Source organism: Periplaneta americana, chromosome 10 (assembly GCF_040183065.1).
Source record: "Periplaneta americana isolate PAMFEO1 chromosome 10, P.americana_PAMFEO1_priV1, whole genome shotgun sequence".
Classification (NCBI taxonomy): domain Eukaryota; kingdom Metazoa; phylum Arthropoda; class Insecta; order Blattodea; family Blattidae; genus Periplaneta; species Periplaneta americana.
Window position 1 is genome coordinate 32,430,086 of NC_091126.1, and position 18,554 is coordinate 32,448,639.

General features: G+C 35.6%; 1 protein-coding gene across 4 annotated transcripts; it reads left to right on the forward strand.

Annotated features, from left to right (window-relative positions):
- The first annotated feature begins 275 nt into the window (after positions 1 to 275).
- LOC138707563 (zinc finger protein 100-like) lies at positions 276 to 14,336 on the forward strand. 4 transcript variants are annotated; one of them, XM_069837139.1, is made up of 5 exons: positions 276 to 835; positions 1,839 to 2,052; positions 7,358 to 7,476; positions 10,571 to 10,698; positions 12,433 to 14,336. In XM_069837139.1, the coding sequence occupies exons 3-5, from the start codon at positions 7,414 to 7,416 to the stop codon at positions 13,352 to 13,354; spliced, it is 1,113 nt and encodes a 370-aa protein (XP_069693240.1). In that variant the 5' UTR covers positions 276 to 835; positions 1,839 to 2,052; positions 7,358 to 7,413; the 3' UTR covers positions 13,355 to 14,336. The 4 variants fall into 4 exon arrangements, with proteins under 4 accessions (XP_069693240.1, XP_069693241.1, XP_069693238.1 ...); XM_069837137.1 differs by having other exon boundaries at positions 284 to 835; positions 12,415 to 14,336; XM_069837140.1 differs by lacking the exon at positions 10,571 to 10,698 and having other exon boundaries at positions 278 to 835; positions 12,415 to 14,336.
- Positions 14,337 to 18,554: the final 4,218 nt, after the last annotated feature.

Consider the following 18,554-nt stretch of genomic DNA (forward strand, 5'->3'; position numbering starts at 1 on the left):
GAGCTCAGCTCCAGATCAGCAAACTAACCCGCCTACAGTCTGAGCTACGCCGGTGATTGAATACATAAAATAATGTAAATAATTCAAAAGGATACAATGGAAAAAGGGAATTACGAAGATTGAGAAAAAGCAATAAAAAGTATACTTTGAAAGCAGTAAGACACTCAAAGTATACACTATGAACCTACTAAATGAATAAGTAATCGTATGGTTAATACCGAAGGCGACGAAAGATGATGATGATGATGATGATGATGATGCGCTCTTGTAATTCAAAATATTTATTGCTCTACTAGTATACTACATCGCGATTTTATTCAGCATAATTCAATTCTTTCACATTAAGGTTTTGTAAATTATTTCTTCCTCTGTTGGTATTAGATTTCATGTGTTTTGTTAGTTTTGTTTGAACAATGTAACGTGCGGTCTACGACTTCGAAGTGTCATGTGAAATTCGTGTTACTGATAATATTATAAACGTTGAAGTAATACCCCAGTTTTATAGAGATTGAATAACTCAATGTAATAAGGACATGAGTTCCTCAATTCATTGTCCTATTCATTCAATCTACTCTATGTACTCTGAAATGACATGATATAACCTGTTCAATGCAAAAGAAATAAATGAAACGTATCTGTTATGTCAAAAGAATTCCTCTGCATAATGTTGGAGGAAGGTTCGAAACGAATTCACCCAACAATATTTTGTAAAATAATTACGTTGTTAAAATGTACAAACCATTGCAAAAAATTGCTTTCACACTGTGAAATTTCACTGCTAATGAAAAATGTCGGATCTTAAATACCATCAGTAGTTGTATAGGCCTACAAATTTGTAAGTAACTTGTTGGTGTTATTTTTATGTTATTATTAATGGTAGTGTGTGACACTGTTGAACTTCACAAATATCAGTGGTTTGGATTAAGAAATTTCAATTATGAGGTTCAGACACAGCTACTAATAGTATTACAATATCCGTAGTGCAGTAATTAATAATCGAATTGTGTTCACCGTTCTAAACAGGTAGCCTAATTGTAATGAAATTAATAGCATATTCAACACCAGTAAATGTAACAGACTTACACATTATGGATTTCTAACATAACCTATATTATGGACATGTCCACGTTCTATATACCGGTTCTGTACGTTAACATTTTGAAAGCTCATTTCTATTATTCACAGTGACAATTTATACATGGCTAATGTGAATAAAACATGTCAAGAATATAGGAATACATGCCCTATGTGATTGCATGCTAACAATCTATACGTTCCCATCTTCAACAACACGTACATACGTTATCTACGGAAAATGTCAATAATGTCATCACTGTAGGGGTAAAAGAAGTTAATCTGAACATTAGGAAAGAAATCAGTTGTGGGCATTAACCCGGTGCAGTTCTCTGAAATTTTCCATTGCTGTAAGAATAAAGAACAAAATGTATCTAAGCAAGTATCTGCATTGAATTTTCTGTACAGATAAATACATAAATAATTAATTTTCACAGAATGTTACCAATATAAATAAATACTTTATCTCTTAACGCTGCTCTTTCACTGGATGGTCAGTGATTATTTCCTGAATGTCTTAATATTTCTGTTACAAGAACGGGAATGAAAATAGTCCCAGTAATTTATAGATCAATTTCACTTGTTCTAATTATGTCTAAATTAATTGAGCATTGTCTGAAAGTTCAGATATATTATTTTGAAGACAATAAACTGCTAAACTTTTTCACAGCATGGGATTGGACATTTTCCATCAAAACAGTTTAGTCTGTTATATCTGAAATGATTTCCAATTACAAAAATCGTTGTTTTACTTTTTTTTTTAGTTGGTTATTGAACGATGCTGTATCAACTACTAGGTTATTTAGCGTCGATGGAATTGGTGATAGTGACATGGTATTTGGCGAGATGAGGCCGAGGTTTTGCCATAAATTACCTAACATTCGCCTTATGGTTGGAGAAAACCTCAGAAAAAACCAAACCAAGTAATCAGTCCAAGCGGGAATCGAACCCGCGCCGAGTGCAACTCCGGATTGGCAGGCAAGCGCCTTAGCCGACTGAGCTATGCCGGTGGCCCTATTTTACTTGTGGTACACTTCTAGATATGAGTTAAGTTTTTGATAGTGTTTTCCATAACATAGGCCTACTGCATTCGAAATTAAATTATTATGGATTAAATGGGATCGAATTTCCCAATATAAATCATATCTAGCATATCTCAATAGACGTCAACTCTTAATGTGGATAATAAGAAATCTAATTATACGAGGGGGATCCAGGAAATAACGACCGTTTTGTTGTAATAATTAAAAAAAATATTTATTTGAAAAAACAAAGTCTGTTACATAACTGAAGCTTCCTTTACTTCTCTACATAATCACCACCTACATTTAAACATTTGTCGTATCTGTTCACTAGCTTTAGAATTCCCATGTTATACTCCTCTGCCGCCAGTTCATTAAGCCAGGTGTTCACTGTCTTCTTCAACTCTTCATCACTTCCAAAATGCGTACCACCCAGAAAGTCTTTCAGCTTAATGAAAAGGTGAAAATCGCTAGGAGCAAGGTCTGGACTATAGGGCGGATGATCAAAGATTTCCCAACCGAATTGATCCAGCAATTCTCGAGTTGAAGCAGCAGTGTGCGGGCGGGCGTTGTCGTGAAGAAGCACAACTCCTCTCGAAAGCATTCCTCGCCTCTTGTTTTGGATGGCTCGCCGTAGTTTTCGTAAAGTCTCACAATAACGATTTGCATTGATCGTAGTGCCTTTTGGCATGAAATCCAGCAAAAGAACACCTTTGCGATCCCAAAAGACAGTAGCCATGACTTTTTGTATTGAGAGAGTCTGTTTTTGAATTTTCTCGGTTTCTTGGGTGATGAGGGATGATGCCACTGACGTGATTGGCACTTGGTCTCTGGGTGTTGTGAGACATCCAGGTCTCATCACCAGTCACAATTCGATCAAGAAAGGCGTCTCCATCTGTGTGATATCGCATCAAGAATGTCAATGCTGAGGCCATTCTCTGAGTTTTGTGTTAGTCACTCAGTTCCCGTGGAACCCATCGTGCACAGATTTTGTGGTAGCCAAGATGTTGCGACACAATTTCACCAAGCAAAGAACGAGAAATGTCAGGAAAGGCAATATGCAATTCGTCGAGTGATGTACGCCTGTCTTGCAAGATTCTGTCATTCACTTTAGTCGTCAGGTCTTCTGTGATGAGTGATGGGCGTCCGGGTCGAGTTTCATCGTGGACATTTGTTCGCCCATTGTTGAACATTTCGCACCATTTTCTCACATTTCTTTCATTCATTACAGTATCACCATACACTTCTTTCAATTGCCGGTAAATTTCTGCAGGTTTCAAATGTCGGGCATTCAAAAATCGAATCACACTCCTCACCTCACAGTCGGCGGGATTATCAATCACGTCGTTCATTTTGAAGTAACACAAAATGCACAATGGCGACTTGTTGCAACCAGTACTCACAACATTATGAGAACACATGTTAAGGAAGCCAGTTGACCTTCAAACAAGGAAGGGGAGTCAGCTGCACGGTGGGTATGTGCGAACGGTCGTTATTTCCTGGATCCCCCTCGTACTTAATGCAGTAAATGGTATCCCAAGGAGTCTGTGCCTGTTCCTTCCATTTTCTCATTTATGTAGGACTAAATGACTTGCATAGCTGTTTACCATACAAGTCAGTGCTACGCTATATGCAGTTGACACCACTCTTGTTACAGTTTGGGATGACAATGATAGTACTCAGAACAAGGATATGGCTACCTAATAGAAAACAATAAACTTAACTTCAATGAAAATAAACTTGGAAAAATTATTTCCGGCATATGTGATACTAGACTGCGGAAGTTTATGCATTATGAGTCGGAAAATATGCATGCATTTATGTACTTAAAATTGCTGAAACATACACTAATTATAAAACATAAGCCTAATTATGCATTAACGTTTCTGCTTAGCCCAAGTATTTCACAAGTTGTTACTTTATTCTGGCCATATATAAAATATTTTTGCAACAAAAATAATGCAAGTATAATAATGACAATACTGAAGGTAAAAAAAAGGTAAAGGTATCCCCGTAACATGCCATGAAGACACTTGGGGGGCATGGAGGTAGAGCCCCATGCTTTCCATGACCTCGGCACTAGAATGAGGTGGTGTGGTCGGCACCACGCTCTGACCGCCTTTTACCCCCGGGAAAGACCCGGTACTCAATTTTATAGGAGGCTGAGTGAACCTCGGGGCCGTTCTGAAAGTTTAGCAACGAGAAAAAATCCCGTCACCACCTGGGATCGAACCCCGGACCTTCCAGTCCGTAGCCAGCCGCTCTACCAACTGAGCTACCCGGCCGCCCAATGACAATACTGAAATAAAAAAAAAAAATAGAACATATATTCACTACTCATGGTAATATAATTTGCATGTTAAGATAAGTGAAAATACAAGAACCAATAAAATAAATCATTAGAAACTTATAAAATGCTGATACAGTACTAGAAAACAGGGCATAGTTCTGTGACTGGAAAAACATGAAACAAGCCATTCGAAGAAGAAAATTATAAGGAACCAAGTCCTCTCAGCTTAAAAACTCGCTTGTTTTCTTCACAGAAGACTTCTTAACATCTGTTTATCTTAGCATATGAAAAACCTGCCATTGTTGTAGACGCAGGAGTCAAAATAAAATTCATAATTGACTGTCGAAGTAATAGAATAACTGGCTGTCGAAGTAATAATTTACTTCTTTCATATATGTCGACTTTTGCAGAAGTTACTTCAGGGAACCAGATACTCCAGTGAGTCAAATTATACTGTTGTTTATGGGAAACTAACAAACAGTACCTAACTTAAATCCAACACTTGGTTTAAGTTAAGAACACTGAAATAACATTCTGTTGTTGACGTGTTAATAATGAAATAACTGTTCGTCAGTGGGATTTTCAAAAGTTAAAAATTAAATTGTAAAAATGTTTGTCTTGAAAATTCTTTAAGCAGTGGTGCCACCCATCCATGTGGAAACAAAAACAAATTTACGAGTTGAATAAAAATAATTGATCTGCCGAAACCAGAAGAATCTTAATTTCTTGGCAATTACTTGCACATTTTGCCATTTGTTTAGAAAATGTACATTTCGCGTTTATGATCAATCTCGTGATATTTTGCTGTTTCAAAACTTTATATTATTTCATATTACCGATAAAAGAAATCAAGATGCAGCAGGGGAAATGATCAAACCAAAATTTTATGAATATTGTTAATATAAAAAAATAGGGGCTCTATTTATCTCCATTGATAATTTAGTCATTATTGTCAAACTGAAATTAAACAATAAAATATTTTTTATATTCTGTATCCATGTTTCTTGTTTACTTCTATCTATGCAGCAAACTTCCATTCTCTTCTGATCAACAATTTGAAAATAATATGACCCCTCTTATCTTTGTTGAAGTTAAATAAGGGCAAAGTCTTCATTCAAGCAAAAAGTGTTGTATTCTTTTAAATTTACATGACATAGTTGTCGATTAGAGCAGAGTTGCCAAAAAGTTTAAAGAGTAATATCTGTTAAGATTTAAAGTATAGGCAAATTTTGTGAGAAAATTGAGTGGTGGATGAGACTGATCTATGTATTTCTTAACTATGCATTTGATATCATTTAATCTCTCTCGTGTATAAAGAGAACAGGAGCCTATTATTCTACTTTTGCACCCATCATCAAAATTGTTTTGCATTTCATTATCATGCTGTGCATAGTGTGTGTAATTGCAATATTCTCTTGAAAACTCATCATCATTATTTACGGCCTTCATTTGCAGGTTCGTTTTTAAAATCAACTTTTATCACATTTTGTTCTATTTTACTTTTTAGATATAAAGAGAAGTAAACAATTTCATATCTTTTCGTAAAATACAGGGTGATTCACGAGGAAAGGTAAAAAATTTAGGATGTGAATTCTGAAGTCATTCTGAGTCAAAAAGTTCATATGAATATGGGTCCATTTTCGAACGGTTACGGAGATATGGCTCTTTGATTTCACAAAAACTTCTGAGATTCCATTGTACTAACTCGCATTTAGAGATAGATAACGGACAAATTTAAAGTTTATATTCACGTATGCATACATAGGCTACCTAATATTCTAGATGTCGGGGGTCGATGTTTTCGCACATTTTCAAAGGTACCTCCTTCTGCTTCAATGCAGTGTTGCGCTCTGGAGAGTTGCTCGTGGCTGTTCTTTATGCCATGTCCAAAATACGGTCGATTAGCACCTCTCTCGATTCCCCCTTCCTTTGCTATACCAAGTCTTTCATCCAACCCCATAGACAGTAAATACTCTTCAATATGGTACCCTTCTGTTTGGAAAGCATTGTTCATATTCAGCGACAGCACGTAAGGAACTTCCATCGCACAAACCATAAACATACACAATATCGACGTATTCTGCAGTCGAAAATTTATAAGTCACCTTGAAAAACAAAACTTAACACTTCCGATAACTGTACATGTATAACTACTGTAGGAAGCTAACTGAATTGCTGTGAACTGATAAGTGATAGTGTATTTGTGTTATGTGCTGGTTCTGCGTCATTACATCAGACAAGGGCAGGTGATTGGACATTTGCAATGCCCCACCAACCGGTTTGTTTCTCTTATCTACATCGTTCACAATGCAGATTCCCATGTTACGTCATTCATTGCGATCAGTGACCTTGCCTTACGTTCTTACATCAGCAGCATATGGTAATGTCTGATTCACATTGGGGTGAGACGTTTTACCAAAAAATGCATCTAGATCCGCCATCCTTCGAAAACGGACCTATGTTCAGATGAACATTTTCACTCAAAATGGCCTAAGATATCGTAGCCTAAATGTTTTACCTTTCCTCGTGAATCACCCTGTATATGCCATATTGCACCTGCTTAATTTCAATCGATGTAAGAAAGAATACAGAGGAAAATTCAATTGGGGTGTGTGTGTGTGCGTGCGTGCGTGCGCGCGCGCGCGCGCGTGTGTGCGTGTTTTTTTAATGCTACCTGGATTATTTTTTTTCGAACATTATTAACCAATTTGGGCACTACTTCACAATGTATTTTTTTTTTCACATCTCTGTAAGAGATCAAGAAAATTAAAGATAAAATTATAAACAAAAATGTATTAAAATGAGTATGGCATTATGCTGTATTATACCATAAAATTATAGGACGGTTACTTTTATAAAATTGTCTTAAAATATATCTGGAAAATTTGATTGAAAACTTTAATGAACCATTTAGATCTTTGCTATACTTTCTTTATTCTGTGAAAAACACGAAACAAATTTACATTTTCAGTTGTGCTAATGGTAATGCTGCAACAAGGATAATGATGTAATAATTCTGCCTCCAGCATGGCAGATGACGTTCAGCAGAGTCTACTGGAGCCGGAGATAGTTCTAACAATAAAACATGAGGTAGGCCAATTAGAAGCGAGCAATATTTTTGTGCCTATATATTTGGAATGAGATACATGATCTTTTTTCATCATATTATATTTATCTTCTTATTTTACGTTTTTTTTAACACTTCAGTGTATTAAATTGGGCATTCAAGGACTTCCCAGTGTGGTTAGCCACCTGTGATCACATCAAAGTAAATATAGGGCTCTGATGAATGGTGGTGATGATGATAAAGAGTAATGAAGAAATGACGAAATGGTGACAGGAAGAGGGACATGATCCCCAAATATCACAGTTTGGTTTTCTGAAATATAAGCTACATACCACTTATAACAGCATCTAGAGGAAATATATTATTCTCGCATCTCAATGAATATGTTAAAAATATTTCGAATAAGAATTTGGTTGAGTCCTCCACCAATAACTGAAATTTCTATTTCATAAAACAATAACATTTTTACAATTGCAGTAATTTGTTTAGTTTTAAAAAATTGACAAGGGAAGCTTTTTCATTGATTTTAATTTTTGTTTGGGTTGGTTTTGTGTTTTCATTATTGTCTAATAAGTTTTATTCTCGCATTTAGTAGGTATGTACAGTACCAGAAATAAAGTAATGGGCTGCTTGAATATTCTCAGTCTGGATACAAGACATAAACCTAGAACATAGATACACTAGCTATCTCTAATGGAGTTATTGAAATTCTTTCTATTTCGAGTGCCATCATAACCCATTCTGAAACTCACTTAAAAAGATGCGAAGAAAATTGATTTGCTGTAAATAATAATAGATGGATATGTATAAAAATCGTACAGTAAAATGGAAAATTGTACCTTCGTAAGAATATTGATATGCTGCATATAAGTGAAGCCCTCTTTCTCATCAAAATAGTTCAGATAGCTCGTGTCATGCAGCAAGGAATGGGTTCGAGCCTTGCAACAGTGATTATTTTATTTCCCAAAAAACTTTAAAATGAAGTTTTACAGCGTCTTGGGACTGATGTTTCAGTTTTTTTTAACAAAAAGTGAAATAATTACCCAACCCTATCAGTTGAAGAGTTCGCGGGAAAAGTGATGAATGTCACAGTTTTCTTAAGGTTGATGTCATTATCTAATTCAATGGATCACTGCGAAATTTAATGTTGTTCTTATGAAAAATGATAAAAAGGAGAATTATCACCACGAATACAGTAATCCAAAAAGAATTATCACCACGAATACAGCAATCCCTTCCTTTAATTTCTATAGAAACAGCACTACATCTTGAAGTTATAGACTCAATTAGATCATTATCTAATCCTTAACAGAAATGTGACATTCATAGTTTTTCCCGCAAACTCTTCAGTTATTATTAGGCTTGACCTGACAAAAAAGAAAAAAGAAAAAACTTTTCATTGGAAGATATTTTGTCTTCTTCAAACAAAATAAAGATAGACAAACACAATTACGGAAAAAAGAAAATGTTCTCTAAAACTATATTTTAATATTGTCTGATCGTAAACTAATCTGAAGCATAAATTAGTTTGTGCTACTCGTTAGAAATGAGGTGTGACAGCATTTTGCCATCACAGCTCTGAACTGTGACAGCTCCTGAAAAATCACTGTGACAGATAATAGCGATTTTGTCACAGTGTGATTTTTGTGTTTGGACGATTCTTGGCAATTGCAAATGTTGTAATGCCCTGACATTCACAGAGTCATTCGTTAAAGATGATGGCAGGCAATACATGCCACATTCTAAGGGTAATATCATCAATCGTAATGTAGAAGTTTATTGTTGCTGCAAGTCCCAGCCTCTCTGAGTTCTTCAAATCATTCAATCTTCATTCGTGGTCATTTTATAAAATTAAAGAATATAGCTCCCATTGATGTGTTTATTGCAAAGGGTATTTATATCGGAATAAAGCCGGAACAAATCCGAGCATCAAAAGGGCATAGTAATACAGCCCGTAATGTATGGAACACGAATCTTCGCTTTGAGACCCAAACCATTACTTTTAAGTGGTAACCAGTGATGTGTGTCTCCTGTTTCACATATTTCATAACATTCGATTATTGAGATTTTACAGAAATCATTAATGAGGGTTAAATTGTTAAATTCATCTAAATTAATTGCCTTTAGCAATATGCATTATAAATTAGCACTATATTTAATCAAAACATTTCAATGTTTCCATCACGAGCTGAAATATGTTTATGAGCATCGTGTCAATCTCCTTACAAATGTTATCATGTGAATTGTACTATGAAACGACCTCCAAGAGTCAGCCCACAATGTGTCGGAATACTGTTGCTTTTCTTTATCAGTAAAATAAATCTTGTTCAGATTTGTTGTGAGAGGACTCCTCTAAACCTCTTAAGTGTATAATTATAAACATGTACATAATTATACACTTAAAAGATCGTTCACTTCTCTGAGCACAATAGATTTCTGAGAATACGTCAACAGAATAAACATGCGCACATAGACACACCCTCATCGTAAAAAAGTCTTTCTGTTCCATTTTCTTCTTAGGAATTAGAATCATAACTTTTTCCACTCATAAATCTCTGACATAGTAATGTACACTATTGCGTCCAGCCCATTCTGATTGTCCGTTTATAATTTTAAATGAACATGTGTAATTTTAAACGAACTGTTAGAACCAGTAAATGGAATATTTCGTTCATTTGTTATAATATCTTTCCCATCTGTTACATTATTCTTCTAACAATACTAATGAATTTTCCCTCACCCTTAGAAATTTAGGTCATGATGTCATACAAAGAATTGAGGGGCCCAGTGGAGAAGAAGTCCATGCCACGCTCCTGTTGATTTTTAGTTTCTTCGATAATCCGACAGATCTTGCCATCTAGACCACTTTTATGAACTTCCATTCTTGTGGCTTGTGTCTACCGGACATAGTAAGCATTTATAAATGCCTCTTCTTCACTTGAAGAGAGAGAGAGAGAGTGTCTCAGTGGAATAAATACTTCTCCTACAAAATTTAATTTTTGTGGCATGGGCGCCTTTTCCACTGAGCCCATCAATTATAGAAAAATAATAATGACCTCTTAATTCACAAACTTTCTTCAGTGGTAAAGCATAATTTTACTTCTATTTCAATTTCAGGATGAACTTGCTATTATTCCATCTATAGATAATGACAAGGACTTTGAATTTGTGTCCATTAAAACTGAATCACATGGATTGAGTAGTGATGGTGACAGTAGCACCAATCTAGAGGAAAATAAAATTTTGTAAGTAATTTTTAATTTGTATTTTATTACAATGTACAGTAAATTCTATAATTATGTGTCTAAAGCAAGGTCTAAATTCACAGACAGAATGCTGCTATTTTCCCTTTATGAGTTTAGTAATACTTCAAATGAGGTTCAAATCACTACGAAATAACAGTTACCTACTAATAAATAACAATGGCAGTTTTCTAAAGTGAAAGGTTACTAGCAAGAAGGAGCATAATAAGGAAATATATCGACATTGGATGGGAATAGTCAATAATATACAAGCTTCAAAAGTACAACTGAAATTATTTGCACAATGATAATATATAGTGGTTCACACCTGTGGAGTAACTGTTAGCGCGTCTGGCCGCGAAACCAGGAGGCCCGGGTTCGATTCCCGGTCGGGGCAAGTTACCTGGTTGAGGTTTTTTCCAGGGTTTTCCCTCAACCCTATATGAGCAAATGCTGGGTAACTTTCGGTGCTGGACCCCGGACTCATTTCACCAACATTATCACCTTCATTTCATTCAGACGCTAAATAACCTGAGATGTTGATAAAGCGTCGTAAAATAACCTACTAAAATATATATATATATAGTGCTGATTCCTTTCAGTAACTTCAGCACAATTATTTGTAGAAGATACCGAGCTTTATGGGGTGTGTGTGTGAATGAGGATTTGCTAGGTGCCGGTACATATTAAAATTGTATATATTTATACTATTAAATCACTTGGTACCGAGCTTGATGGTGTAAAGTTTATCATTCCTACTTTTCATTTGAGAGAACTGGGGTTCGATCCCAGGGGCTGGCTATCATGACTAGGGTTTTTCATGGTTTCCTAAGTCCCTTCAGGTGAATGCTAGGATAGTACCTATTTCAAGGACCACGACCTGACTCATTCCCAGTACTCTTTACCCCTTCATTATCACATCTTATCTATCATTCTATCATCTCCCCATGATAGGCCTGCAAGGTGTCCAACAGACTAGTGCACTCAGCTAAGCTGTGCCTTATAAGTATGACGGTAAATGATAGTCATGTGGTAAAATGTTGTTAAAAATCATTTATTACATCTCCATGCTTGAAAATAAGGTATATTCATAAGTTGCAACATTTGCTTCACAAGTTGTATAAACTGAACTAATGAAAAATTAAATATTCAATTTATTTAACACTAAATTTTTAGTTATAAAACTTTGTGTCAGATTTAAATAGGGGTAAGCACCATTCCAATATACTAGAAATACTTTGCAATCACAGCCAATTATCACAGAAATCGGGGCTAACCATCACAGACCATGGCCCGTCACCTAGTAAACCCTGCTCTAACCATGTAACAAAGCTCAGCGTACCTGTATTGAAAGTAAAGTGGTGCTTACCCGCATTCAAGTTCGGCTAAACTTTGAATTGAATTGAATAATTTCAAGGAAAAATTGTTCTGGGGCCGGAACCCTTTGCTTAGCGCGCGAATGCTCTTCCGACTGAGCTACCCCAGGAACTATACACGACACCATCACAATTTTTCCTTTGCATCCACACGACTCAAATGAGCAAATGTGTCGTGTATAATTCCTGGGGTAGCTCAGTCGGAAGAGCGTTCGCGCGCTAAGCGAAGGGTCCCAGGATCGATACCCGGCCCAGAAACAATTTTTCCTTGAAATTATTCAAACCTGCTTTACAGGGAGCTACTACCTGAAAGCCAGATTTGTTTGAATTGAATTGTTTACAGGGATTCCTATGATTCCAGAGAAACTAGAGCATGTAAATTTACACAGTCAGTGCGAATTCATGACAGAAGATATTCTTCAGAGATGAGTTCCCAGTACAGTGAGCATAAAAGACAGACAGTTTTAGACAATCTAGAAATAAACAAAGAAGATAATAAAGAAGAAGGATATGACAATGTAGAAAAGAAACACGTATGTAAAGAATGTGGAAAAAGGTTTCGACGTTCATATCAATTAAAAGTGCACAGCATGACACATACAGGATTGAAACCATTTGAATGTGAAACTTGTGGTAAAACATTCAGTATTCGTTCAAATTTACGATCTCACAGAAGGATTCATACTGGACAGAAACCTTTCGTGTGTGGAGTATGCAGCAAAGGATTTCCTCGTAAACATGATTTAAAGAAGCATACTGTTGTACACACTGGACAGAAGCCACACGTATGTGCAGTGTGTGGCCTGGGGTTCACACAGTTGGGAAGTTTGAGAACTCACATGTTGCTACATACGGGAGAAAAACCATTCGTGTGCTGGGTATGTGGCAAAGGTTTCACCCTTTTGGCAAAGTTGAAATTGCACGAAATATCGCACAGCGATAAAAAACCATACAGTTGTGAAATATGTACAAAAGGATTTGCGAGCAAGCAACATTTGAATCAACATTCCGTTGTACATAGTGGGGAGAAGCCTTATATCTGTGGCGAGTGCGGTAGAGAATTTTTGAGGCTGAGTTACCTAAAAACTCATTCGTTTCTTCACAGTGGCAAGCAGCCACACGTGTGTGAAGTGTGTGGGAAGGGATTCACTGTAAGGAGTAAGCTTAAAGCGCATAGTGTTGCTCATTCTGGACATAAACCTTTCTCTTGTGGCGTTTGTGGCAAGACATATCCACGAAAGCAAAGTCTTAAACGTCATGTTGCACAACATGATACCCTGTAATTGTTTTTAGTACATAACTTTGGGTATTATATAAATTCATTACAAATTATACATGGAAACCAGGATATATTTAGATTTTAGTTATTCATTGCCCATTGAGTGTGTTGTGAATATTGAAGACGGGTAACCACTTAATTCTGGTATTACTAACATGTAATGTCTGAAAATTATTAATTATTGATGAAGTCACTTAAAATTAAGATAGAGAATATATTACAATACGGCCTTAAATCTTGTCTTTTCAAATAAATGTTTATATAAAGTAAACAAATTCCTCATATTTAAAATTATATAACACTTGCTTATACACTAAGATTGCTCTGTACAGAATATTTCAAATAATATCTATCTCAAATCTAGTGAACATTTTTACATAGGTAATGTAATAAGCATATGAATCCAAAATGTTGAAATATTTTAATGTATTTAATACATAATTTTTATGTACTGATATATTATTTAAAAGCTTGTTTTTATATTAATTTCTCAACATATATTTTGTTATGTGGAAAGTAGGCCTACATATATTTATTTATATTTATGATAATTGGTACAATTATGAACTATTGTTTATTCTTGTTTTCTAGGTGTTCTCATATATCCCGTGCATAAAAATACACATACGCAGTCTTAAGACGACAGTTGTCTATCATATACATAAGGCCTAGGCTTAGTTTGGTAATTTAAAAAAATTCAACTTGAATTAACGTATCAGTGCTAACAATATAATCAGTGCTTTTTCTGAAAAACAATGCATCCTTAATCTGCTGTAATGTTCGGTGTATTTTTAAATTATTTGTAAATATCTTGATTCCCTCAGACAAAATATTATATAGTGTATGAAGATGTGCGTGCAACATATTTACATTGTTTATTTTTATATCCCCCCATACTTGAGTTTTAAATGTACTATAAGTTAATAAATTATGTTAATATTTTTATATTTTTTTGCCAGATTATTTTTGTTCATGTGTTGCATTGAAATGGAAATAAAATTAATTCGTTATATCTGACTTGTTACATCATTGCCCTGTTTTATCGGAGTTATTTAATTTGGTATACCTCATTCGATACAAGTGCACAATACCGGAGGTGCCAGCTTTTCACATGTGCCAGTTATGTATGAACTCAAGTGTCTTACTACATTTTGGAACTAAAGGATGGGAAATAAATACAATTTTCTCTCCTACCAACCCTTTTCCTCTTTTTCCCCCGTCTCTTTCCACATTCTACTACCTTCACTGCACTTTTATAAGCCCTCTCTACATGCCCCCATTATACCTTTGCCTTAATTCTTCTACATTATGCCTAAACTGTCAAAAACTAACAATGCATAACCAACACAGATACGAGTATCAGTGTTAACAGTAATGGCTACAAGTTGTAAGAGTACTCCAAAACATGGCATACGCCCATTCTGATATTGTGCACTGAAGCCGTATGTTCAACATAATGCAAAATATGAAATAATTATAAGTTTCCAGAGCAAATAATTTCTCTGCACTGGTGCTACATTCCTTTGAATCAAATATATTAAGCTTTTGTTAATAAATTCAGTTTATACTGTAAAAACCTGGATTGTGCATAATTTAAAAAGAGTGATTTAAATGACACTACAGTAAAACTTGTATTAAACGACCACTGCTAGTTCCATGAAAAATTGGTCTTTCAGAGGGGTAGTCTCTCAATAGGAGTCATTTTAGACAAATAATTGGTTAAAATGCTTCTATGTTAATCAAATAAAAAACATGGGGAATATTGCTAACAATAAAAGCTCGAAATCAGAACTCTATTTCTTATTTTACGTTATTTTTACAATTTTCTCCTTTGATTCATTACATACTCTGCTTCACAATATCATAAATTGAACTCTCCTTAACTTTTTTTTAGATTTCGTTTTTACAATCTATTTTTCAAAACTATTATTTTACATGTTAAAAAGTTAATTTATATGTTCTCCATTCGATTGTGCCGATTATCGAATTTTTTTTTAGTAGGTTATTTTACGACGCTTTATCAACAGCTTAGGTTATTTAGCGTCTGAATGAGATGAAGGTGATAGTGCCGGTGAAATGAGTCCGGGGTCCAACACCGAAAGTTACCCAGCATTTGCTCATATTGGGTTGAGGGAAAACCCCGGAAAAAACCTCAACCAGGTAACTTGCCCTGACCGGGAATCGAACCCGGGCCACCTGGTTTCACGGCCAGACTTGCTAACCGTTACTCCACAGGTGTGGACGCCGATTATCGAATTAACTCAATATTACATAAGGCTTGTTCTAGTGACATTTTTTTCGGATTGAAATTCTCTCTTGACTTCAACCTCGTCATCGGTGGGTTGATCACTGGATTTTTCTAATAGGTAGGAGGAAGAGAAAAAAAATTATTGCACTGTAATTAACAAGTAACGATTTGATTTTTCTTGTACAAAACGACAAGTAAAAACAGTTATATGGCATGAGAAATCTTACCTTCCAAGGAACTGCTAAACAGCGGTGCAAATAACCCTTTGTCACCTGGGAAACCATTTGCAAGCGGACATTGTACCTTTTTCCTAGCAATCCCAACATTCCTTAAGGGATTAAGGACAGAGATGAGCATTCAACGTGAATACAGTACACTTAACAACATTACTTTAACTTCTAGTACTGTATGAATTTCTTGGAATTGATTTAGGCTACAGTAATGTAATATAATACTAAATTGTAAATTTTTAAAATACAATATGCTCTTTTAAAAGGGGTAAAATTAAGAAAATGGATATTCAATCACTGGTCGGTGGTCAGGGAGAGAGATGGTCTCTTAAAAGGGGTGTGATATACATTGGTTTTATGGATTTTTAATTCGGTTCTTTAGGAGGAGTGGTCTCTCAATAGGGGTGGTCTTTCAGACAGGTCTTACTGTGTGTATAAACAATGTTTGAATATAAGATTTTCAAATGATTAGGAATCAATTTAGCAGAAGATAGAGAGCTGGGAGCACTTAAAAAGATTTTTTCTTTAACTTGTCCATATGTGCTTTAATCAATAGAAAGTGACAAGAATTTTAATGTTTAATATAAATGCACTACATAAATTTACTATGAAATCTTTTTCTTCAATCATGAATTCGGGCTTTAGGGTATCATATAATTATTGATTTTGTATATAATTCATATTGTGACAGTCGGGAGTCGATCGCGTCCCACAGAGGTCGGGGGGGCACGAGAAAACGAGTGACGCAGCGAAGAAGGTTGCGGCTGCTCAGGTCTGGAGGGGACAGACGTAAGAGGGGGCGCGAGGTGGCGGCACGGACATGACGAAGGGCGAGGGGGAAGTAAAGCAGCTGGTGACTGAGGGGAGAAATCCAGAGAATTCGAGAGGTACCATCTTCTAGGCATCTGTCGATTGATCGCGAAATCGTACTCTCCAGAAACTATGGTTTAGTTATAAAAGAAGAGACGCAAGTGAGCTGAGAGCAGTTGTTGTTGTAGTCGTTGGACAGCAAGCCAGCCAGTCTTGTGTAGCAGTGAAGCCAGCTTCGAGACCGGAGTTCGACTTGAGTGTCCCCGCAGCTGTGTGAGCGTCCGAAATACTGAGTTCGAGTGCAGTGGACCGCAGTTGGGGGACCTGAGTTCGAAGTTCAGTGGACTGTCTCTGAAGGTCTGGGGTTCGAGATACTGTGAACTCGAGTGACTGAGCTAGAAGAACTAGCCAAGGCAAACTAACTGTGAACTGAGAACTGACAGTTCTGTGTTGTAAATAGTGCTTTGTGAACATTAGTTAAGATTAGCAGTACATTGTTGTTCTCAATAATCCAAGTAAATTGTCATTGTCGTCTGTGGAGTGCAATAACGAATACTGTGTTGCGGTGTGGAGTGGAAATCCCATTGTTGATGGGAGTATTTAAACTAAATTATAAAGTGACTATTGTTGAAATAATAAAGTTACATTCTTGCTTTGTATAAAAGTTACAATATTTATTACAAACCACTATTTGTTATGTTGAGATTTGCCTCAACTCCTTTAATAATTTTTTCTAGCAAGTAGCTTTTCCTTTTACTGTCGTGCATTATTGCTAGGCAGGTACAGAGTGACCTGCAACATTTTAAAATGTTTGGAGACCAATGAAAAAGAAGCACGTAAAGACAGAGCATGCTGGCCCTGTATTCACCTGGACTATGTAAGTTTGCTTTATCTATGCAGGTTTCGAAAGCTTAAGATTACCAACATAAAGAGGTAGCAGTCTTCACTCACCTGGCTTAGATCTTCCCCGTATCCCATAGCTGACCTTAAAAATTGTGAGAAATTAATATAATAAATTCGAAGTCATAAGGCAAGTTATGTGAAGTTAAAATGAAACTTTATTACGTATCAAAGCGAACAAAAATGCGTACAATTCAAACTAGATTTAAAAAAAAAACTATTTACAAAAGCGAATTATGTACAAATCAGAATTGAAGATCTGAATTGACAAACATGCTAAGTCCACTGAAGTAAATTTTTGAGAGCAAAAAAACTATATAGGCTTGCTGAATAAGAGTTTTGAAATACATTTTTGATTCAATATGTTTTTGTGACATCCCATACCAATCACTGTAAATGTATGACACTGGACTTGAGATTTTTTTCAAAAGAGAACAGAAAATCTATTACATTACGTTTCATTACCTTTGACAAGACAAAAATAAAAACATACAATCAATAAAAGCATAGATAGTTTATTTTCTGTATATTGCAAAAATAAACATTAAAAATAATTCTAATCTATTTAGTGAAAACAGAAGTTATTTGGGACTATGATTCATTTGCATCTTTTTCTGTATCAGAAAGCGTTGGACCAGTTAGTATGCAGCATCTGAGAGTCCTATAGAAAGCAGCTTCTGGGGAGGGATACCTAGTAAGTTACTTAAGTGGCATCAGTCTCCAGGAGTCTCTTTCCTCCCCTTGATATTTTCTATTTTAGCGAAATGTGTATAACATGGGAGAAAACTGTGGCCTTTGACGGGAAAATAATGGTAAAATATTTTTTTTAGTTTTCCAGTAGCAGTTAAAAGTTGTGCTATTTTCTTGTTTTGTCTGATGCACCCATCTGAGAACAAGTACAGTGTATCAACATTTTATTTTAGTTGGTTATTTAACGACGCTGTATCAACTACTAGGTTATTTAGCATCGATGAGATTGATGATAGCGAGATGAGGCCGAGGATTCACCATAGATT

Bases quoted from the DNA above. Each gene is read 5' to 3' on its own strand.
- LOC138707563 (XM_069837137.1), top strand. From the start codon at position 7,414: ATGGCAGATGACGTTCAGCAGAGTCTACTGGAGCCGGAGATAGTTCTA. The intron at 7,477-10,570 runs GTAGGCCAATTA...TTTCAATTTCAG, and splicing joins TTCTAACAATAAAACATGAG to GATGAACTTGCTATTATTCC. The intron at 10,699-12,414 runs GTAAGTAATTTT...AATTGTTTACAG, and splicing joins CTAGAGGAAAATAAAATTTT to GGATTCCTATGATTCCAGAG.